The 26,126-nt window shown below is 31.9% G+C and overlaps 1 protein-coding gene across 11 annotated transcripts in view; it reads right to left on the bottom strand.

The window, feature by feature from the left end:
• The window catches only part of Sycp1 (synaptonemal complex protein 1), a 116,066-nt gene that overhangs the window by 58,363 nt on the left and 31,577 nt on the right, over window positions 1-26,126 (bottom strand). For all 11 annotated transcript variants that reach the window (XM_063255909.1, XM_063255918.1, XM_063255922.1 and 8 more), the window contains 7 exons: window positions 19,174-19,235; window positions 10,020-10,124; window positions 8,992-9,095; window positions 7,256-7,373; window positions 6,352-6,422; window positions 3,120-3,201; window positions 213-275 (listed from right to left, as the gene is read on the bottom strand). In XM_063255909.1, the coding sequence (XP_063111979.1) occupies window positions 213-275; window positions 3,120-3,201; window positions 6,352-6,422; window positions 7,256-7,373; window positions 8,992-9,095; window positions 10,020-10,124; window positions 19,174-19,235 (605 nt within the window). The remainder of the gene's footprint in view (window positions 1-212; window positions 276-3,119; window positions 3,202-6,351; window positions 6,423-7,255; window positions 7,374-8,991; window positions 9,096-10,019; window positions 10,125-19,173; window positions 19,236-26,126) is intronic.

Below are 26,126 nucleotides of genomic sequence, written 5' to 3'. Positions count from 1 at the left end.
CTCAGAAAAAAATTGGTTTGTTAGAGATCAGAATTCTTGAAAGTACACTTTATAGAGGACTGTTATGTGTAAGGTCAAGTTTACGTAAGTATGTAGAGATGTTCATGAATGGAAAAAGTGAATTTCTTCACAAAGAATAATAAAAAGACTGGCCTTTCAGTCATACACTTAAAATTTTATACTCTCGAACATTTTTTACAATTAGGAAATACCTTGTTTTCTAGTATCTTCATTTGCTTATCTTTTCTTAAAACTTCACATTCAATGCTTCGAGCCTAAAAGGTATTTGACATCAGATTAAAAACGTTAACAGAATCCAATTTTCTTCTGTATCTTTTAGAAATGAAATTATAAAACTTAGACATATTTCTACAAAACATAGTTATTCAGGTCTCCCAATTTATTTTAGTGTCCTTTTTTAAAAACAAATCATCTAAGTGATGAATATGTTGACCAGCTTGATTTAATTGTATCACAATATACATATATCAAAATATTAGTGTATATGCCATAAATATAATTATGCCAATTGAAAAAATAATCTTATTATTACTTAAGTATCAGTGTTCTTCACTGATACCTTAAGATCATTCTTCTATAAATCAAATCTATTATATATTTATATATATTATATATACATTATATAGAGTATTCTATCAAATAATATCAAATATTCTATCAGACTTCCTTGTGTTAGCTTCAATTTTTAATAACTGTCTTGTATGTAAATGTTTATAATACCTCAAATATCTTTCACATACATTTGTTAATCTGAACCTTGTAACAATTTAGTCAGAAAGGATAGGTATTATTGCAAACTGAAGCTAAGACAGGAAAAGTGTGAATGAAACAATATTTGAACTAAGTATGACCGGAAAAAAAGAACTGCAATGAAATTATACATCAGCCAAAAAAAATTCCAACTTGATTTTTTTATCTGGAAAACTGAGTAAGTGAGCTGAAATCTTAATAATTTGTTGTATTTTGTTTTTTTCCTTAATTCATCACTAATACCTTCCACACTACATTATACTTTAAATTCTTAAGGGAGATTTTACATTAAACACAAATTTGGATTTTTTTTCCTACAAGTGACTGGTAGCCTCTGGTATAAATTTTTTAAGTACTGAATTGTACACCAAATGTTTAACATATTAAATTCATTTTTAGGATGAATTTAAGAAATAGAAAGCTGAAATTAAAATAGGTTTTGAAGGAGGGAACACAGTCCAAAAACAAGAACAGCTCAACTACTTTTTAATCATGTAATCTTCTGAAGCTTTTACTCTTTGGAAACCTGATTTCTAATTCATAGAACAAGGATAATAATAAGTTCCAATTAAGTAAAATAGCACATAAAAATAATTTACATTATATGGTCCACTGTGAGCCCTTAAGAATATTAGTTCATCTTTGCACTATTCCAGTAGTATTATATCTATCTAAAGTATAAATATAATTAACCCTTAAGTCAAAACTCAATAACCTAAAATCCCTTTACTACTTACATGGCCTTAAATGATCCAACCTCATCTTTTTCCACCCTTATCTCTCCTCTCATCTCTATACACACACACACACACATTTTCCTACTCTCTCCACTATTACCAGCATTTTAACTTTATCTTTCATGAATATAAATTTTTATAGTTGCTTAAACATGCCATGCTTTCTGACTTCCACACCTTCCCATATTAATGTATTTTTTTAACTTTGAATATTCCTTTTCTGCTATACCTAGATCCACCCCTCTGCCTTCCAATAAATTCTATTAATCTAAGTAAATTAAATCTAAATGGTATTTCTTTTAGGAAACCTGATCTGATCTAAATTTAGATTAACAGTCCATCCTTTTTTGTTTTGTGTTGTGTTGTTTTGGTTTTTTTTTTTTGAAATGGAGTCTACGTCCTTCAGGCTGGTCTTGAACTCACTCTGTAATTCAGGCTGGCCTCAAACTTGTGGCATTCTTCTCACCTCAACCTCCTAAATGCTGGAATTACAGGCATGAGCCACCATGAGCTTACATATCCTTTATGTGGATTCCAAAAGCTTTCATATATAGAGGACATATGTTTTGATCTAGCCATCAACACCCTTTCACACAGTCGCAAGCACCCAGTCGTGAGTTCGATCCCCAGTACCAAAAAAAAAAAAAAAAAAAAAAAAAAAAAAAAAAAATTCCATAATACTTCTGTTCAGTTCCTGATACGGTTTCCAGGAATTAGTGTGCAACTCATTTCTGGTTTGAATATTGTATCCCCTAACCACACATGTTCTCTCTTTGTGAGAATCTTCATCAAGTTTTTTCAGCATTTTTAAGACTTGTTTCTTTTAATTTCAGTGCTGGGGACCAGACTCAGGGCTCATACATGTTAGGCAAACAATCTCCCACTGAACTATATCCCCCACTCAGATTGTTATAGCAGTCATCAAGATTATTTTTAATAGCCCTCTAATTTCTAGTGCCTTTAAACTCTCCCCATTATATTCTCAAATACTAAAAAAGGTCTCATCTCCTCAGTAAAAACTTTACTAAATCACTACTGTCCACTAAAGCAAATGAAATCTAAACTCAGCATCCTAAACAATGCCTGGCACATATTGAAGGGTAGTTAACAATATTTACTGAATTAGTGAAAGAAGACATAGTCTTCATAATCTAGCTTGTTCTAATTTGGTACAATTTCCTCTTTCTTCATATATTACACATTACACTACTGCAAAATCATGTCATACAATTTGTATTAGTCCAGTTGTGACATTCTTTCCTAAAAAAACTTCTATTTCAAATTGTCGAAATTAAATTCACCAAAATGCAATGCAAACTTTTTCCTGTATTCCACATTACTGTAACACAACCCTTAGAGCCAGAAATAGAAATAATGAATTTTAATAAATGTATTACACATTTAATAATGAATTTTAATAAATTTATTATCTTACTATTTCTTACAGATACAGATAAGCAAAATTACCCAGTTTTATCTTTATTTTTAAGCATAATGACCTATAACAATCCCTACATCATTAGTTATTTGTACAACAGTGTATATTTTTTAGACATATGAAGTCATTTTATGAACTGAAACTCTGCACAAAAACTATTAAATAAGACATACATTTTCTTCACTCCTGTCCAATTTACATTTAACTTCATCCCCTTTCTGTTTTAGTTCTCTTTTCACAGATTCCAATTCATTCCTGAAAAGAAATGAAACAGTGATATTATAATCCAAAATACATTTTATTTTTTCCCAATATTTTTAATGATCAACTAATGTTAGTTTTACTTTTTTCATTTTTTTGATAATTTGTCATGCATTACTATCACTAGATACACTTTTGTTACCATTAAATTAACTTACATTATTTATTTTAAAATCTGAATATTTATAGTATATATAGTATATATATGTATATATATTTTAATTGTTTAAATCCCTGAAAAACAGCACTTATTTCTTGAGTGCTCATTCAGAGTTTATAGCACAGGAGTACAACTACTCGCATACACTTGACCTGAGGAAATCATCCTTCTCCATCTAGGGTCGCCATCCTCTTTGAGGGAGCAAGGGAGCATGTAGCTTTGGGAGGGACACACTTGAAGCACACAGAGCGCTAAGCAGGGAAGAAGACACCTGCAGAGCCAGGCAGATTAGCCATATAAACTCTGGTCATCAATGGGATGACAGATATCATACGCATATCACCCTCACCATTTATTTAATATATGTGGTGCTTGTGATCAAACTCAACACCTGTGCACATAAGGCAAGAACTCTACCACTGAGCCACATTCCCAACTTGCAATTATTTCTTAAATCATGATTTCATTGTAATGTTTTCTTAGTCATAAATCAGTCATTATAATAAAACACATTCATATACTAAAATACATACATAAATGAAGAATATAAATGCAAGGGATTTTAATTAGCTTACATAACTAAGATAAAATTTACACACATATTGTAGTATGCAGAGTATATCTGGTAAAAATACACAAGAAATTATCTGGGAAGTGAGACTGGATAGTAAAAGGACATATTTTTCTTTCCCCTGTATTCCTTTGTTCCTTTGAATTTCATACCATATGCAGGTAATATTCTTTTAAAAAGGCTTTAATTAAAATTTTATCTTTTATCTTTCTCATATGTATACTTGAAGCTATTTTTCTAACTGCAGTCTCTCATGTTACCACTGATGTGTTGTTGCTGGGTGTAATTAGAGAATAACTGGCCCTGTAAAAAATGAATACTGGGTATTTACTTTTTGCGATTAAATTTGTAACCAGTATTTTCTTATTATTCATAAGTACATATTTAGAGTCCGTAAGCCCTTACAATAGGTACATATTGGTACAAAAAGATATTATCCAAATAATATGAATACTGTACTTTTTAAAAAGCAGTCTTTCTCTTTAAAATGTATCTTCACATTTTACCTCTAAATTGTATAGTGCCTTCACTGAAGATATTCAACTAAAAAATACAGAAATTTTTGGCAGTACTGAGAATGAACCCAAGGCTTTGCAGTGTCCAGCACTACTCTGAGACACTAAGTTGCCCAGGTTGTGCTCAAACACGATTCTTCTCCCTCAGCCTCCCACAGTGAATAACTGCGGCTTTTAAAGAAGAAAATCGAAGCGATCGAGGTGGCTGAGTGGCTAAGGCGATGGACTGCTAAAGAAGAAAACTGAGTAAAAAGGACAAAAGAAATCATTTATAGATATAATGAAACTTTCTAAATCTGTAAAATAAGAACAATAATTTTAAGGTACTAGGTGCCAGGTACTACGCTCAACACTTATTCATAATACCTCATATACAATAATCATCAGTTCTAAGAAGAAAAAGTATTAGGTCTTAAAGGAGATCAAATAATTTAAAATGAGAGTTTTAAAGACCACTAACCAAATGTAAGAATGAAATAAGTACAGTGTAAGTACAAATAAGAGCCCCAAAATACATGAAAATAATCTAAATTACCAATGGATTAAAAGGAAACAAAAAATTTTGAAAAATAAATCAAAGGAAACTTAAAATACAAAAACAGATTATTCGGAAAATAATGAATATGAAACTGCCTATCAAACATGTCATAAATTCATAACTGTGTTCAGAAGTGGTAACTGGAATCAACTTTATTATTTAGAAGAGAAAAGTAAACTAATATATCAATATACACATTTTTTTAAAGAACTGAAGAAAAGATTAATACATAATTCCAGGAAGCCAAGGAATTTTAAGTGTAGAAGCAATGGTTAAAAAAGTTTTTTAAAAGCAATCAAATTTAAGATGAAAAAAATCTCTGTATAATAAAGAGCTCTTCGAAGTTAAGGAAAAGTAATAGGTTAGAGAAAATATATGCTATGACTAAAACATAAGGGATGAAAATTTTCAGTGATTAAACAAGTCAGTATAACAATAAAGGTCTCAAAACATTAATGAAGAATAGAAATAAGCAGATAATTTTAGAAGAAGAAATTCTAATAAGCAAAACTGAAAAATTTAAGTTTATCTAAAACATATAAATTACAAATCATAAGAACAATGAGATCTTTCTGTTACATTGTTGATAAATTAATAGTATTAGTCAACAACAAAAATATTTGGAACCAACATTTTCATGCAATATTGTCAATACTGCATCATTTACAACTGAGAAAACCTATTGGAGAGTATTTGATCATCAAGTCATGGAAATCATTAGTTCTTTGACCTCATAAATTCCACTGCTTGAAACGTATCCTACATCAAATTCAAAATAAGTATCTGTATTGTCAAGATTTTGGTTTCAGAATTATTTATGACAGTGAAAAGATGAAAAATGTAAATATGTAAAAACTAAAGTTAATATTACTTCTACTAGGCTGACTAGCATTTAAGTACATAGATATTAAAACAGACGACTGTGAAAACACCTACAAACATGAAGCATAAAACAGTATTACATAGAAAGTCATATATAAAATTATATATCAAGAATTACAACCAAGAATAAAACATTCTTTAATATATGAAGTGGGCATAAATAATATTTGATGTGATTTATTAGGAATAACTTGAAAATACTTTTAAATTTTCTGTAATATGACTAGTGTATCCTCTAAATTAAATACTGAAGAACTAGAAAGTTTATGATGGTTTAAAATTAATTTTCATCTAATTTCAATGTTTCAACACTCAGTATAAAAAGATATGATTTTATTAGTAAGCAGGATTTCAAAACAGTAATTTAAACTTAATTTTTTATTCTACATAGTATTCAACATAAGTTTAATCTAAACCATAACAAGCTAAAATATCAGAATCTTTTGCCAGACAGAAAATACCAACTGATTAGTCTTACTTTAATTGTATTTCTGTTTCTTCCAGATTTTCTATTTGTTTCAACATTCTTTCTTCTTGCTTTTTGCCATTCTAAAGAAAGAATATTGTTTTCAGTATTTTGCTTAAATGAAAGTAAAACTGAACTTAAGTTAAAACTTTAACCTGCCACCACAAAATTTATTTATATTCAAAGAAACACAATGGGTTATTTAATTTGACAATTTCACACTATTTTCCAGCCTTACATTAATTATTCTCTTAATTATCTCTTTTTCCAGCTAGCAAAACATGTTTTATTTTCAAGTGATACTTTGAGCCTAGAAGCCTATATTGCTGTGTTCTGGTTCAAGGAATGATTTCCATTACCTACAGATCTAATAATTCGTAATTTAAGGCTAACATCAGTGCTGTATTCTCCCTGAAGCCTTCTCTTCCACCAAAACAGGAGTATCCTATGAACTGTATATCACCTTGCTTCAGGGACAGCACCTATACTATTTTAAGTTACTTGAATATTTGTTGTTCTTTCTTTTAAGTCAAAAGCTCTTTAAGAGAAAGAACATGGTATTAATCATGGTATTAATCATGGTATTAATCACTGTAGAATCTATGACTCAACATACTTATTGACTAAGTACTTTATAAAAGTATTAATCACTGTAGAATCTATGACTCAACATACTTATTGACTAAGTACTTTATAAAAACCTTAATGTTTAAAGTAAAATTTATCCAAGCAGCCTCCATATTCTATTAACCATGAGCAACACCTAAAATTAATATGTACATTTTTCTTCTAAACAAAGTAGCAGCTCTAAAATATTGGTATTTTAATAAAGCTGTTAAAGTCTTTTGATATTATCAATTCATATAAAACCTGCAGATTTTACAGGTAAGAAAAATGTGTCACTTTTTCAACTTACACTAATATCGTCTTGCTGTTTCTTGAGTTCCAAGGCCATATCACTTGTTTCTTGTGCCAGTTCTTTGTTCTCAAGTGACAGCTTGGTGCAATTTATAGTTAATTCAGTATTCTTAAGCCTATTATTAAAAATTCATACCAAGGTATTTATATATGAAGTTATAAAATGACATTACATGATATTATAATCTTAGGAGAAAGGAAGAAAGGAGTTATAAATAAAAGATTGGCTACTAGCTAATAATTTCTGAAGAAGTATGATGGATTCATCCCTTCTGTTTTGTATGTTTGAAAATTTTCAACACTGTCAAAATATCAGAAAATAGATTTCCTTGCATATTTCCCACCCTCATTCTTGAAAAATTTCGTACAGATTGTGAAGGGTATGCTTTTCTTCATGTAATTTTTTGTCTCAAAAATTGTTACAAACTTCTGATAATTTGATCACAGTAGGAATGAGGCATAAATATTAAAATATTTTCATAAAAATAAAACTAACTCTAGTTTTGCACAACACTAAACTACTCCTATAAGGTTTCCAATGTTCTACATTGCAAGTAGGTTAAGACATAATCAATTTTAATGAAGAAAAGGTAGTGTGTTGTTTTACTGAATGATTCCAGAAATACCTATTATCTCTTCCTATTTAGTAATACTCTTAATTCATCAAAGAAGAAATAAAGTTCTTTACCACGCAATGACAGATTGAAAAAGCAAATATAACAGGAATAACACATCTACACTACAGTATGAATAACAAACCTTCCATTCATTAAAAGAAAGCTGATTAATAGAGATGCATTTTACTCAAGAAATTCTAAAAAAGCACTGTTAGCACAGTACTAGAAGAAAGGAATGGCAGCTAAAAAGGAATAGGCTGTTCAATAAACTACTTTTCATTTTTCTCTACAGTTGTGAGGCAACCAAAAGAGAAAAAAATCATGCTCACCACCAAACTGGCTACTTGAAATTAATTCTAAGTAATAATGTGATAATTACCCATACTTTTATTTCCAAACTAAACTTATTGAGTAAACTAAATCACTCAATTAAATATTTGGACAATGTAAGAAATAAATTTGTATTTTTACTTTTTATTAGTACAACCTTTGAAATAACTTACCCAAAAAATACTTAGAACTGCAAATAATTATTTTTATGAGAAAATGAATACCTCCATAAAAACAATACTGTTAGTCCTTTGTATCCATATGTTCTACATTCATAGAGCCAACCAACTACAGATTGGAAATATTCAGGAAAAAAATTGGATCTGTACTGAACATACAGATTTTTGTCACTATTTCCTGAACAATAAATAACCGTTTATGTAATACTTTCACTGTATTAGTTTTTATAAGCAAGAGATAATTCAAAGCATATGAGAGTATATGCACAAGTTATATGCAAATAATATCCCATTTTATATAAAGAACCGGAACAGACAGATTTTGGAATACTCAGGGGTCCTAGATCCCATCCCCATGAATAGCAAGGGAAAACAATATAGCTATCTTCAAAGTGAATTAACCTTTGTTATAGGTACTTTCATGCCAATGATACATATATATTTGCTTTAGCAAAAAAACTGGTAAATTATTCTGATTTCCAATTAGGAATAAATTGCAATTTCAAATTCATACCTGTAAATATTGAAAATAATTCAATAATTTATTTATTACCAGATAACTTAGTATGTGGGTACATAAACTAGATATAGGTATATGGAAAACATACTTCTCTTTTTCAAGCTCAGCTTTCATATCTTTAATCTGTTTAGAATAATGCTGTTCACTTGCAGTAATGGCAGTTAACTGTATTTGTAAATCATGTATTTCTTTCTGAAAAAAATATATAAATACGGCAAACACTTTCCCAATTGTTTTCATTTAAAAGATATGATTACTCTAAGGAATTAAAGGAATTAAAGTAATGTACTGGGCAAAAATTTGGCAAAATATATCAAATATTTAAAATTGAAGTAGACTTCATAGGATAATCATTTTAATTTAAAAACAATGAGCAATGAAAAATACAAGACAAGTAAATTCTACTTGATATTCTGAAATTCAAACAGAAAAATTGTATTATATATTACAAAATACTTTTTATGAATTTCACTCTACCTGGTAATTTCAATTAAAACATCATTATCATTAAAAAAATGTTAATTAATGAAACCAGGTACTATTTTTAAAAACTAAGATATTCTTACTATTATAAAAAGAGAGCTGCAATTCTGTCATGGACTAGAAATACACTTTAAAATAGACAAATTCCAAAGTTATACAATGAGTACTATAAAAATATAAACTAAGAACATAAACTCAACAAAGGCTAAATTTCTAATGTGCATGCTAGAAATACTAAAAACATCAAGACTACAGTTTTCATAAACCAAAGAATTATGCATAAGGTCAATTTCTTAAGTGTTGATTTTTCTCTCTCACACTATAACAAGAAGGTATCATACTCGAATCAATCATTAGCATTTGAAAGAAGAATACGTTTTTGGTTTTTTTGTTTTGTTTTTTGTTGTTGTTGTTTGGTTTTTTGAGACAGCTATGTAGCCCAAGCTGGCCTTGCACAACCCTCCTGTCTTTGCCTCCCAAGTGCTGGGATTATAGGCATGTCAAAAACACATTCTTTTATAAAAGAGGTTTCACAAAAATTTGTGAAATCTTTTACAAAGCAATTATCTATATATATCCTGTAAATTTATATTCTATTAACATACATATGAACAAAAAAATCCTTAAACGAACCTCTCTGATTTGTAAAAGCCCAGTTAGTTCTTGTTCCTTTCCTTTCAGTTCTTCAATAATCTTCTCAATTTGTCTCTTTTCATCTAAAAGCTTTTGGTTTTCTGCCTATTTAAAAATATTAACAAATCATGAGCACCAAGCTACATACATACTCAAAATAACTAAACTGTCCAAACAGAGCTGTGGAAAGAACTATGAGTTCTTGACTAAAGCGTTTTACAAAGAGAAAATAAGTCATTATTAGTAAACTATCAAAGAATTTAATGGAGATAGCTGTGAAACAAGAGGCATAAAATTTTGCTTCAAAAATCATACAGGTCATTAAATTCAAACTTTATGTATAAATCATTCAAGCGCATTAGCAAGTAGCCAGTTACTCACTGTTCTATCAAAGCTCTTTCTGTATTTATATTGCAGTAAAATATGCTACCCTGTGAAAGTTTTGCCCTAGAATTACAGGACATTATGGCAGTGATCTAACAAGGCAGAAGGCCAAAGTGGAAATGCTTACCACTTCCTCCTTCTTCAGCCCTAATTGTAACTCCCTTTCCCATTTAAGCATGAAGAAAATTCCAGTTAATTCCTCACAAGTCATGTCCACCCCATGTGCCACTTCCAATCAGAGGTCACATAACCCTCTGCCTCTCTGTATCTGGTGGAAGGAGAATAGCCCAATTGCCACGGTTGTGTGCTCGTTTCCACATCCTTAGCAAATGCATTCTTTAAGTTTTTTAATTTTCACTTTTCTATTGCACCAGAAAATTCTAACACCCTGTAATCTTTATGGAAATCATTATTCTTCCTTCCATAACCATATAGCAGAAGTCTTAATGTGTTTTTCACATAACTGGCAAATATTTGCAGAGCTACTATGATCTAAGTTTTCTCCTAAATATTAAAAACTCTCTCATTGTCCCATTCCCTCAGTGTAGGTGAATTATTTTGGTTTTCATATAGTATAGTAGGGTAACTATAAGTTAAAACAATTTATAATATACTTCAAAATGATTATAGAGTACAAAATTCCCAACATACAAAATTAATTTTGAAGAGACAAAGATGCTTAGTACTCAGACTTTATTATTACACATTGTATACATGTACTGAATTTCCATTATGTACCCCATAAAGATGTACAATTATTTCTCAATCAAAAATTTAACTTAGGGTCTGGGGATATAGCTCAGCTGCACAGCACCTGCCTGTCAAGCATAAGGTTATGAATTTGATTCCTGGTACCAAAAAAGAAAAAAAAATTATTCTAATGTCCTAGACCAAGAATCAACAAATTACAGCCTACTTTTTATTAAAAAAAACAAACTTTAATATAGACACATCTACTCATTTATATACTATGTATACCTAGGTTGCCCTATAACAGCAATGAATAGCTGAAACAGGGATCATAATGCCCCAAAGTGCAAAATTTAACAATGACTTTTTTACCTTTAAAAAGTTTGTACAAAAAAAAAAAAGCCAGGTGTGATGGCACACATCTGTAATCCCAGCACTTGGGAGGCTGAGGCAGGAGGATCACTGCAAGTTCAAGACCAGCATAGGCTACAATGTGAGCTCAAGGCCAGCCTGAACTGTACAGTAAGACCTTGTCTCAAAAAGACAAAAAAAAAAGTGTGTCAACCTCTTCTGTGTACAAGTCATATACAATAAAACTTTCTGCAATTAGTGTTTTCTGTGCTGTGCAATATGATAGCTACTGAGTACTCCAAGTATGGCTACTACAATTGAGAAACTATATATTAAATTTATTTTATTTTTAACTAATTTACCTCATAATAACTACAATGAATAATGACTATCATATTATAGATAGCACAATTTTATAAAATAGAAAATTATAAAACAACCATGAGTTCTTTAGTTATGGGAATTTAACTTCTGTCATCTCTTCTGCTACCAAACAATATATATTTATGAACTCAATTTTTGCTTTGTTTACTCAAGCATAAAATCACAAGAATTAAAGGCCTAATCAAAAAAGGTCTTCTTCTTTTTGCATCAGAACTACAAACTACATAAAGAACTTTAATTTTATCTATAAGCAACATAGAATCATCAAAAGTTTTGATACAGCAATATAACAATCATACTTATAATCTAAAAAGAAAATACTAGCCATAGTACAAAACAAAGCTTAAGTAGAATTAATATAGTATCAGTTATGAGACTATTATTCCAAAACAAATGACATGACAAGGGCTTATTATATGACTATAGAGACAGACTGATAACAGCCACCTTTTTAGTGACTTCTCTATGCTCAAATACAATAAATGTTGAAATATATTTTTACTCCTTACACTATTTTGTGCAAATTATATGTGTGAGAAAATGTGTTTTTATCAAATAATATAAACAAGAATGCGTCCACCTTTGACTTGTCCATCGTAGGTGGCCTCTCCAAACAAACTAAAATTTTGGGAAATGCCTACTCAGTTTAAATTCTTTGAATACAGCTACAGATCAAGATAGCTTATCAATAGCCAAAGACCTTCTCTCCATATTCTCTCTCACCTCTCACTCCTCCCTGCCTTAACAATCTGTCCAGAAACTCCTTAGGCATTCTTCTTGCCCACTTAAAACCAGCTAACTAGGACAGGCTGTGAACCTTCCAGCCAGCCAATGGGGAAATGTTCAGCTATTTCCCATGCATTAGGGCTTAAAACCACTCTTTCCCAGCACGTTTGATACACGTGCTGCCTCCTGAGTGCACTCATGCCCTTCTGCAGAAGTAAATTTTAAACTCTTCTTTACTCTATGTGTAGCACTAAACTGCCTTTTTATGAGACTCCTCCCCAAACATAAACAATGTATATATAAAATAGCACAAAAATATTTTAAAATTGAATTAGTTACATATTTACACAATTCAAAATCTTTGATGTATTTGGAAAGTATAATATTAAGTGAAAGAAATAAGACACAAGTTTAAACAGCTCTTATTTGGCAGCTCTCATTTGAGTAAGGCAAACTACAAATAAAGGGCAAAACAAAGGAGATAGATCTTTTGCACATGGGGAGGGGTCCGGGAAAATGAGGGCACAAGGAAGGGGAAGGTATTAAACAGATTTAAGAAGTGTCACTAAATATATATAATGAACATAAACATTGTATGTCATAAACATGAACTAAAAACAAGAATAATGAAAATGGGGAAAGGAGATTTAGAGAAGGAGCAAGGGAGAAAGGGTAGAAAAAGAAACTGAGCTGTGTTATGTACAAGCATCTACTCCCTAATATGAATGCAAACTTCATGGCAACCAACGTATTGTAACCCCAATATGACCAAGATGTAAGAACTTTATCAAATGAGGGATTTAATATATCTATTATAAATATACTAAATCAAGTATAGGAAATAGTCTTGAAATAAAAAAAAGAAATATAAAGAAACAAAAGTAGAGCCAAACAGAAATTTTAGAAATGCAGAAAAAATTACCAGCTGGATTTAAGAGCACAATGGAGAATACAGAAAGTAAAAATGAATTTCAGTGTTGGGGGAAATAGAAATGATAACAACCTTAAGAAGAGAAATATCAAACTGAGAAAAAAGTATAGCACTCAAGAATCTGTAAAACAATATAAAAAATGAAACAGATGCATAATAATGCAATGCCAAGAAGAAAATATAGTGAAATAAACAAAACTATGTACTTGATGAACTAATAGCCAGAACTTCCCATATTTGAACAGTTAACAATTTACGAATTTAGGAAGAGCTATTAATCTCAACTAAAAAAAATAACTTCTGTTATATATTGCTTAAAAACTGAAGTTAAAGAGAAAAATCTAGACAATATATTTGTGAATTTCTACTTAGAAAACATGGAGGATGGAAGAAAACAAAACACCATCTTTAAGGTGCTAATAAAAGGGAAAAAAAACACGAATTCGATATACAAAATACAGAATTCTGTATCCAAAAATGGATGCTATGCTCTACAACAGCAAGTGAGTAACTCCAATCCAAACATTTGCCATATACCCTGAAGACAGTGCCTAGTCAGGTGCCATTTTAGAGAGGGGCAAATGAACCTAGGACTAAAAGCAACGGCAGGTTGGCTCCATCTCAGGACTCCCAGTGATAAACTCCAACAATGGCTGGGGAAGAGACAACCCCAGGAGACATCTATGGTCAGGGAGCTATGGTTGGGCTGCTAAGAGACAACCAGAGTGTTATAAGCTAAACACTCAAGTCCCACACCATGATCAGAGGCCAGATTCAACCTGAATTTGTAAGTTTCAAAATTCCAAACCAGCACTCCACCCTAAGCCTACTGCCAGTTTACTATGATTATCCAGCACAGATCTGGGCTCTGACTGCCTCCCTTGACAAACAGTGAGAGCAGATTCACACCTTGAAATGATCACTGCCGCAGAACTACAGACCCCATAAGATAATTATAGGCTTGAAATCAGACAAAAGATTCTTTTTTCTTTGTTTTGGTCTTTTAAAAATTTTTATATTATTTTCTTTTGAGTGTGTGAATATGAACATTTTAGTTTTGTTTTCTGCTTCTTTCTTAAAACAAGAAAACACCCAAATCCATACAATTAGGAATGCAAAGGGTAAAATCAAAGCAGACCATGCAGAAATCCAGAAGATCATCAGTACCTACTTTGAGAGCCTGTACTCTAATGAACATTCAAAAGAAATGGATAGATTCCTAGATACATGTGAATTACCAAAGCTAAATCAAGAAGCTATAAAAACTATAAACATTCCAGTACCAATGAAATTCAAGAAGTAATAGAAAAAAACTACAAACCAAGAAAAGCTCAGGTTCTGACAGATCACTGCTGAATTTTCTAAGAAATTTAGAGAATATCTAATGCCACTACTCCTCAAAGTCTTTAATGAAACTGAAAGGGAAGCAATACTCCCAAACTCATTTCTGGAAGCAAGCATTACCCTGATACCAAAACCAGAAAAGGACAACAAAAACAGAACTACAGGGTAATCTCTTCAAAGAATATACTTACAAAAATTCTCAATAAATTGATAATGGCAAACAGAATGCAACAAATCATCAAAAAGATTATACACCGTGACCAAGTAGGATTTATCCTAAGGATACAGTGGTGGCTCAACATATGAAAATTACTGGATATAATACACCACATTAACAAAACCAAGAACAAAAACCACACAGTCAACCTCGATAGATGCAAAAAAAATAAGCATCTGACAAAAATCCAACACCTATTCATGATAAAAAATACTAAAAAAATGGAAGAGAAGGTTCTTAACCTGATAAAGGCCATCTATGACAAACCAACAGTCAATCTCATCTAAATGGTCAAAACCTGAAAACTTTTACTCTAAAGTCAGGAACAAGACAAGGATCCCTATCACCACTCCTGTTCAATATAGTTCTGGAAACATTATCCAGAACAATTAAACATGAAAAAAGAATAAAAGGAGTATGAATAGGGAAGAAAGAAGTTAAATTATTATTTGCTGATGACATGATACTATACATAGAAAACCCCAAAAAATCTACTAAAAAACTCCAAGACTTAATAATGAAATTCAGCTGGGCATGGCAGCGCAAACCTGTGATAGCACTCTGTAGGGTGAGGCAGTAGGATGGCTGCTAGTTCAAGGCCAGCCTGAACTACATAGTGAGACCTTACAGAAAGAAAGAAAGACAGAAAGAGAGAGAGAGAGAGAGAGGTAGAAAGAGGAAGAAACAGACACACACAGAGAGAGAAAGGTAGACAGATTAAGCAAACACAGCAGGATACAAAGTCAACAATCAAAAATCAATAAGCACTCCTGTACATGAATAACAAACTCATGCAGAGAGAAGTTAGGGAATCAGTATCTTTCACAATAGCTTTAAGAAAAAGGAAATACTTAGGAATCAGTCTAATTAAGGAAGTAAAACATATTTACACTGAAAACTATAGTACTATGAAAAAGGAGACTGAAGAGGAAATCAGAAAATGGAAAAATGCCTCTGGTTCTTGGATAGCAGAACCAATATAGTGAAAACGCTCATACTTTCAAACTTTTATACAGATTTAATGCAATTCCAATCAAAATACCAATAGCATTCCTCACTGAATTAGAGAAAACATTCCTAAAATTCAGGAACCAGAATTTTGGAACCCGAAGAGTCACAGAAAAGCAACTCTGGGTAACAAAGGCAAGGCTGGGAATATCACAATCCTTGATTTGAAGTGATACTGCAAAGTTGTCATGATAAAACACACCATGTTAACAGCAAAAAGACACACTCAAGAATCAAAGGAACAGAAGATACAGAAATAATCCCAAGCACACTCGGATACTTTATTTTCAACAAAGAAGCCAAACATCTTCGCTGAAAGAAAGACAGCCTGTTTAATAAACAGTGTGTTATGGCCTAGTTTTAACCCTTGCGCCTCCTTCCTGTTCTGCATGTGCCATTTCAATAGAGATTAAAATTCCATCTCCAGTAAAGACTTAGGTTTCAGCTCCTTGTAAATCCCCTTCCCTTCCTATCTTTCTAGGTTAAGTTTCAATTTCCTGAGAAAGCTGTAAAACCCTTAGGTATCAGTTTCCTGTAACCTCCTCCCCTACCCCTCATCCGGCTATCTGTAATAAAATGTGCTGTTCTTTAAGAAATGATTAACTTCAAGGAAATTACAGGAAGTTCTATAAAGCCCAGATGCTACCTGTGTCAGAGATTACAACATTCCTGTGGTTTTCGGCTTTAAAACCCAACCTTTCTAACTGTAAGGCACGCAGTCTCCAATTGGCTCCTGGAGACTGTGATGCCAAGCCTAGCCTAAAATAAAGCTGCCTACCAACAGATGAATGGATAAAGAAAAAGTGATATTTACACACAATGGAGTACTACTTTGCTATACACAACTGAGTATTACTCTGCCAAAAAAGGATAAGCTTAAGACATCGTCAGGTAACTGGATGTACCTTGATATCATAATTTTAAGTGGAATAAATTAGACATGCAAGCTTAAATATCATATTGTTTCTTGCGTGAGAAATGCAAAAGGTACATAAACAGAAAAATGGAGGACAGATTTTTGTAAGTAGAAAGAACATGTTCAAATGGGCAGGAAAACAAGGGGGAGGCAAATGAGAAGGAAGAGAAAAAGAGTTTTTTAAAAAGGAAAAGGAGGGGGCTGGGGATTTAGCTCAGCAGCATAAGCGCCTGCCTTGCAAGCAGGCAGTCGTGAGTGTGATCCCTGGTACCGATAAAAAGGAAAAAGACAAAAAAAAAAAAAAAAAAGAAAGAAAGAAAAGGAAAGCCAGAAAAGTTTGAAGGGGTAGGAGGGAAAATGAAAAAATATATATATATATATATATTATGTACAGGTCCAAATTCCCTATGATGACTATAATTATTATGTATGACAAACATGTTCTAATAAAAAAATTAAAATTTTCAAAACTGAGTCACAGATTAAATATAAAAGACCACATATTCACCTTTAGTTCTTTAAAAAGCACAGCTATTTAGAGCAAAACTATTAGCACTGTCTTATAAAGATGTAAATGTATTTAAGTGTAATATATAAAACAACTCTACTAAAATAGATACATACAGTCAAAAAGTTTCAACATTTTTATGAAATGGAAATAATTCACTATAAACAAAGAATGGATATTATAATCCCTGGACTAACCACAGAAACTAGAGAAGTACAGAGAAAATACCAATATATACATTAACATGGATACTAAAACATATCTGAATAACCTACAGATAGCAGAAAAAAGAAAAACAAAACAAATAAACAGGTTATAAAATCATAAATCTAACTGAAACATGTCAACATTTAGACAATTTTAAAGGATGTTAATGGCTATTTTAGTTACTTTTCTCATAGCTGGGACAAACCACCGTATACCCACTAGTTAAAGAAGAAAATTTATTTCAGCTCAGTTTGAAGAGCTAGCATCACAGAGAAGAAACAGTTTATGACATGGCAGGTAGAAAACAGCAAAGCAACAAAGCAGTGGCTTGCCTTCTTTCTGTCTCTATATTCCAACTAAGTTACAAGCCTACTGATGGGTGCAAACCACACCTATTCTTCACTCATTAATCATATACAATATGCCAGGCATTATTCTAGGCAGAGTCTCAATAATAAAGTCTTCAGTAATTATATCGAAAATAAATTATTATCCTTTGTGATAAATGTTGTACAACAAATATTTAGGGTGCTATGGAAATAGCTTGATCTATCAAGAGAGGCTTCCTAAAACAATGACAGTTAAGCAAAGACTTGCACAAGTATTCATCAGCAAATGTTAAACCAATATAAGATATTATTATAAATTACAAGAGTTAAATCAATTCAATGAAGAAATAATGCTTCCTAAAAGATAAAAGAATTAGGAGTTACAAATGAGATAAGTAAACACAAAATCCAGTGTCTGTAATCATAAACAACACCGTCCCCTATAAAATAAGCCAGCAAATTATAGCCTGCAAGACAAATTCAGCCTACAATATCTTTTTTTAGATCTTTGGCTAAGAATGGTTTTTACATTTTTACAAGGTTAAGAAAATAGAGAACTTAGGGAGGAAAAAGGAGAAAACCAATTATGGCTGATAAAATACAGTCCACAAAGTCTAAAATATTTACTGATGTTCTATAGAAAAATTTGCCGGGTCGGGGCTCTAGTTTACTGGTAGAGCCTAACCCAGCCATGTGCAAGGTCTTGGATTTGCTAGGGAGCACACACACACACACATGAGAACTCATGTTCTCTACACTGTAATGAATTAAAATGTAATAAAGCCTTATCCTACAAACTCAGTAGACATCTTAACACTACTCTTCAGTACTGAATAAATATCATGCATATCTTTTTCAAAACTGGGTCTTTGGTGTACAACACCCCAAAGGACTAAATTTATAATCAGCTACAGAAGTGTGTGTGTATTCAATCTTATTTAAATGTGCTGTCAGCCCATATTTAAATAATATGAACTCCTTGATGAACAGTTAACAAAATGTATAAAAATTATATCGTATAGCTTTATGTATAATCATTTTTCATATTTTAGGTGAAAAGTAGTATGAAACATTTAGACTGTGATGTTCTAATTCAGTGGATTCAATATTATTTTGAAAAGTTATTGCTATGTATTAATAGGAAAGGTGATATACTTACTACAACTTTTTTTAATTCTTCAACTTCTACTTCTGTGTTGTTTTTAAACTCAATCATCTCTTCTAAAAAGCAAAATAATACATGTGTGTTAAAAGTTGGATTAAAAGAAAAGACAAGACAGAAAACAATGCCATCTGAAGGAGAAACAAATCAAGAGATACATCAATGCAACTAGAGCTCTGTAAAACAGAAAAGCAGCATACAAGTCTAAACCAACTATACAAAAGTAAAATGGCAGTAACAAGTTAATAAAAATTCCACAGCAAAATGAGTACAAAGTTCATAAAAACATAAGCAATAGGTCTACATAGAATATGTTTGGAATGAGGTCAGCTAGTTCCCTTATCTTCAATTTATCACTATCTAAACCTACCTAACTTCTTAATATTTACTCCAAACTTAAAAGTGATCTTTTCTCAATATGTTAACACTGCTGTTTGGATTTTCCATTCCCCACCTTCTTTATTACCTCAGGTGCTATATTACAAATTCTCACCACTCTAAGGAAAAAAAATATTTCTCCTATTCCACTTAAATATCCCATTTGAATGTAAAACAAAATTATGTAATTAACCTTCTTGCCCTTTCAAAATATTTTCAGATTTTTCATTTTGTTTTCCAAATTTCTGTTGTCAACTACGTATCTTTTTCTCACAAAACTAATACGTATCTCCATGATACTAATAAAATCATGTTCTTAAAGATCAACAATAGTGGTGACACATGTCATTCATCCAGCATAAGACTAAGGCCATTCAAACCCAGCCTAGGTAACAGAAAGACTGTGTCTCAAAAAATAAAAAAAAAGAGTTTGGGTTATAGCTCAGTAGGAAGCTACTAGGTTTGTGTTCAATCTCTAGTACTGCAAAGACAAAAAATCAGCAATAATCACAATGTGATATAATCCTTAATTTTCATCATTATTAAACCTGGTAGTACTTGAAACTATTAACCACTCCCTGCTTTTTTCCTTTGATTATAAAGACTCTATTCATTTTTTATATTTCCACTTTACCTCATACTCCTGTTCTTTGTCAACACATCCTTCTTGCTGTCCTAAATAATAGTGCTTTAGAATGTTTCTCTATGCTTCCATGAATTCAGTAGTATGTTAAGGAACTGAAAATCTTTATAGCCCAAATCTCTCATTTTATCTCCTTACCTTTTTAACTGCCTACAGAAGAAAATGTACTGTCTGAAATACAGTCTTTCCTTAATGTTAAGGGTTATTAACTATTGGAAATACAACAATTATGAAAACTTTCTCAAGCTGTGCATTTTAAAGTAACATTTGTAATAACTATCTGTCATCTTTAAGAAAAACAATTGCAACTGATTGGGAAGAGACTCAGCAAGAAGACAAACCACGCCTTCCCATGAGCCAGCCAGTGCTCAAGCTGGAAAACCGGCAAGCGTATTCATACACCACACCCCGTCTTGTAAGCAACTGGCTGATTCAGAGGACTCAGGGTGAGGTGATAGTAACTGAGGTGAAAGGAACAGCTTGATAACTGTACAGTTTGACTGACTTTGCAAGCCTGGGGGTGCTGATCTGGGCATCTATTTGGAGGAAGGCAGTGTATACTGTGACAACTGTGAGAGATTTCCTTCTATCTTGTTTTTGAAATCCAGTTTTATTCTATTTTACTGTTTTGTTTTATTCCTGTATCTGGTAACCTGAGCAATTATTTTGAAGATAACAATACGAAATGTAACAACCACCATTCAACTATCATCTTGTTTTGAAAATCTGTATTGCTATTATTGTTTTCAGTTGTGATTTTCCTTTTGTTATTACTGTTTTTTCATGTTGCTTCTTGATTTTTCTTTTTTCTCTTTAAAATAAAAAAAAAGCATACAATGTCAATATAGAATTTTTTAAAACCTGTCATATGTAAAAAGCAGAAAGCTTCATTTTACGTAAAAATAATCTTTAAAAACTTGAGGACTGGTTTAAAACAATGGACTGAGCAACTCTATACTCTCACCTCAATCCCATAAAATTAGAAGAAATACAAAGGAAGAAAAAAGAAAAACAGGAAATAACATTACCAAAACAAGATGAACTACCATTAACAAAACAGATAACTAAAGAACTCTTGACGAGAGATGAGGCTAGTGGAACAACCAAACCAGGGAAACACACCTCCTACCACGAAGCATATCTCAATTTAAAGCAAAAATTCTGAGAACTAAGACCAAAGACACTATCATGTCCCAAGCAGCTCATTATCCCCAAGCAAGAAAAACATTCCCATTCCCTATACCAGTGGTAGTAAATCTACAGCATGCATGCCACAGCGGGCTGTTCATTACTCAAAGTTCCAAAAGGTTCACCATCACTGCCCTATACCAAAAGACAAGCTACCAAGCCCACCTCACCTTCCAATACTCTCTGTAAGTTCCTATATTCAAAAGAATCCTATTATAATACACGTGTGTGAAGACTGATTCTCAAATGCTTACATGAGTAAATAACCAGGTACTACCAACTTGTGAAGAAAAACAATGAGAAGTTCCAAATTCACTAATAGAAAAATTAAAATTTAAATGGAAAAGTCAACAGAACAAACAGAAGCAGTATTTTACTAAGCATATGATCCAAATATCTTAGATTCCAGAGAGCACTTTGTAATTTAAAATTCAGCAACAGAAATTTTAAAATAGTAAAACAGAAATAGTTAAAAGAATAACTAGCACAGAAGCAATAAAACCTTTTCCCCATATTTAGGAAAAAGAATAAAGAGGGGAGGAAGTCTAAGACAAAGTTTTAAAAATAACATGAAGGTTGATACATAATTTCCAAATTCTCTCCATCAAGAGTCCCATTCCCTATATCAGAAGTGGTAAACCTAAGCACGCATGCCACAGTGGTGGCACACACCTGTAATTCCAGCATTTGGGAGGCTGAGACAGGAGAATTACTGTGAGTTCGAGGCCAGCTCTGGGCTACAAAATAAGTTTAAGGCCAGTATGAACTGCATAGTGAAACCCTGCCTCAGAAAGACTTTTTTAAAAAAAGAGTTTCTCAGAACAAGATTTATTTTTTTAATTATCATTGCTGTTGTTTATTTGGGGGGGTGGTAATCAAAAATCAAACTTAGGACCTTGTGCTTGCTAGGGAGGAACCACGGTGCTGCTGAGGTATATCCCTGGCCCTGAACACTAAGATTTAGAAAAATGAGGAAAGAAATTGAAAAGAAACTTTCCAGAGAGTAAAAAAGAAACCATCTTCAAATTAATGAGCCTTCCAGAAAAGCCAGCAAAATCGTGATGTGATTTCTATTTTTAAGTGGTTTTCTTTTATGACTGGACCACTCAACCTGCAATCCCATTTGTCTGCTTCCACTCTTTTCCTCAGTAGCTACCTATCACCTACCACCCAATTTATGTGCAATACAAAAGATATAGGAAGTCTTAAAAAAGTATAAACTAGATTGTCATTCCCTTACTTAAAATATTTTAATAGTTTTCCTTTACTTTTAGAATAAAGTCAAAATTCACTTTTCTGATCTTATCTAAATTGTCTCCCTGTTCTCCTATCAATTTCTCTCCATATAATACTTCTTATACTCAGTCACAAAAATCTTTCACTCAATCACTTCAATCAAGAAAGCTCCTTAATATCTCAGAGCATTTATATACTTTTCCTGGACTGAAAAGTCCTCTCCAACCCCAAGCTTTTAAACCTCATTTACGTTTTTAGGTTTGCTGAAGGCCACATCTGATCAACAAATCTTAACTGGGTTCTAGTATATTCTTATATTGCATTATTTTTCTTTCAAGCATTTCACCTGATTTGTAATTATTTATTTGTAATTGTTCTATCTCCTAAGTAGAGTGCAAATTTCATGAGAAAAGGAAAAACAATGTCTATTTTGTTGCTCAAATCATATACAAGGCTAAATCAGGAATAAGTAAGTCTTAACCCAATAGCTGTATTATATATCTGGTAATCAAAACAAGTATTAGAACACACTTAAGGAAAAATATGCTACATAGCCAGATTAAAAGCAAAGATGGGGGCTGGGGATTTAGCTCAGCAGTATAAGCGCCTGCCTTGCAAGCAGGCAATCATGAGTTTGATCCCTGGTACCAATAAAAAGGAAAAAGACAAAAAGAAAAGCAAAGATGAGTACATAAACACAAAATGATCACAGCAGGTGAAAAAAAATGACCATAGCAATGAGACCTATTAGAGCAATACTCAAACTCAATAGGATTGGAGGAGACATATACATAGCAAAGTGAATGCCACAAGTAAAGAAATTAGAAAAACATAAGCCAAAATAAATCTATTCTGGAAGGGCAGATGGGAGTAATGGAGGGAGGCAGGGATGTAAGGAAGGAGAGAATGATAGGGGAGGGAAGTAAGGAATCACTTGACAATGATTTTATGTTACAGTTAGCTTTCACTTACTTTGTATGCATACCTTTACTCATTAAACCAACAATGAAAAGGCAGCTAATATTAAAGAGCTAAAACTTGGCAATGAGATAAAAATATTTAAATTTTCAATACAAAATAATCAGATATGTAATTTTTAAATAACATTCCAGCATCAATACCGAGAATGAGCAAAAGGTATATAAAACTACAAACAGACTGATTTTCAAACTGCTGCAATTAGTACTGGTCTAACATGTCTGGTTCAGCTCTAACATTAAGATATAGAATATACACTGTAGTTGAGCAGTGCATAGATTAAAAAGTGATTTTGGGATTAAGATTGCTAAAGAGATGACAAAGAAACACTCTATAGTCAAGATATAAACCTAAGAAGATAACTTTCAAAGGCAGAAATTAAGTTTAGCTAGGAAATAAAATAGTAAAAATGAGGGCTACTGGGGTAAGATATCTTACCAAAAACAAAAAGTAAAGCAAATAAAAGCTGCGTAAATACCGTGAAGGATTAGTAAATAGCAAGACATATTACAGTAACCTGAAGCACAGTTTGATGGCTACTCTGATACAGTTTGTGTTCTGTTCACATACATGCTGTGCTAAGCTAAAAGCATGAGCTTAACCTCAAAAACTGAAAAAATAGGAGCCTGCACTGCTCTGGGTCTGTGAATATGAAAGAAAAGGGAAAGATTCAAAAGTTTTGGCATATGCCTAAGGCTCACACTCACATGGAGGACTGGCATGAGTTTAAGGCTAGTCTGAACTATACACTGAGACCCTGTCTCAAATATCTTCTGCCAAAAAAGAGAGTCAGAAAGACAAGTTATTGAAAGCTAAGCATGATATCAATACACTTGGGAGGCTGAGGCCAGAAGATGACGAGTACAAAGCCAGGGTGGGCAATTTAGTGAGACTCTGTCTCAAAAAATACAAACATCCAGGCATAAAGGAGTGGTAGAGTGCCCCTGGGTTCAATCCCCAGTAACAAGGAAAAAAGTTATTTAATAGGAGCCCTCAAATTAGTTGTATTTTATAAATTAGATATTAAGAATTAGAAATAGTACCACTAGATTATCAGTTAGCAGTCACATAGAAAACGACAGAATTTCCTCCAAGATTTGTGATTCTGAGAACTAAACTATTAGCCAAAAAGTAAATAAGGTTGATTCCCTATATAGCTATTAATACTATTCTCCCACATGTTTTTTATACTCTATTACCCTTTCTTTCACTATCCAAGGCCTCTCTATACCTTGAAGTTTACCTCTTCCATAAAACCTTTCCTGTCTCTACAGTCCATATTGTTATCACTGGCTATCTCTTAGCATCAGCACTAACCCTTCTTCCTCAAAAAGAAATTTATGAGCATTCTAAATATATAAATATGTAAAAAATACAAAGATATTTATATTTTATGTGATATAATATAATCGTGTATTATTCATTAATTGAAGTTCTAGTATCTTCTTCCTTTACCCTAACTCTTGGTCACCCTCATATTCCAAAGCACTGCTTAAATGGTTTTATATGTTCAATACTTCTTTCATAAGAATTAGAAATTTCTCCAAAGCATATTTTACTTACACAATACTCAAACTTTTCATAATGTACTGCTCTAATATGAGCAAATCACAAAATGTAACTGAATTTGTTGGGGACAATTAATTGCAATATTAGAGTAAACTGCTGCAGATAAATACCCAATACACATATTTTAAGGAGCACAACTACTCCTTAGTTTACATTAACTGATTTTAAAGAAAATAAATATATGCAGTGGTTTAAAACAGTACTTTATGCTATGACAAAAGATTTTTAAGTTGAGTATGCATTTAAACCATGCTAATATAAAATAACCTTAGAATAAAATTATTTGATTTGTGTAAGTACAATTTTGAATGACAATGAGTTAATCAACAATGGAAAAATATTTCAAAAAGAAAAACATATATATGGTTCAACAACACAGGGTATTTTTGGTTTTTTTTTTTTTTTTTTTTTTTTTTTTGGTTGTTTGCGTCTTTTTGAGACAGCGTCTTGCTATGTAGCTGAGGCTTGTCTTGAACTTACTATGTAGCCTAGGATGGCCTTGAATTTGTGGCAGTCCTCCTGCCTCAGTCTCCAGAGTGCTGGAATTACCAGCATGTGCCACCATACCCAACTAAAAGGCTACTTTTGAAATATTAAGTAAATATTTCAAATTTTAAGTAACATTAGTTCTAATTATTTTAATTATACACAGATTCAAAGCTAATAATAAAGCTTGCAGAAAGTTGTGGAGATATTCTAGAAAAATGCCTATTAATTCATAAACTGTCTTTATAAAAATCCTTTTTTTGGATTACAAAAATATATTTTGTGTTTTTAATTCTCTACATAGATATGTAGATCTGTAAATATTCATAGATCTGTAAATACTAAGCATAAATCATTAAAATTATCTAACTAAATGGTCATAAATTCAACAAATAATTATAGAACCTCTTTCTTTTGATTATGAAAGTTGATACATATTAACAATACTATATGATAATATAGGATCACATTT

Source organism: Cavia porcellus, unplaced genomic scaffold, assembly GCF_034190915.1.
Source record: "Cavia porcellus strain 051 isolate PalLab524CR breed Dunkin Hartley unplaced genomic scaffold, mCavPor4.1 scaffold_1, whole genome shotgun sequence".
Classification (NCBI taxonomy): domain Eukaryota; kingdom Metazoa; phylum Chordata; class Mammalia; order Rodentia; family Caviidae; genus Cavia; species Cavia porcellus.
This window is presented reverse-complemented; position numbering and strand designations above follow the sequence as displayed.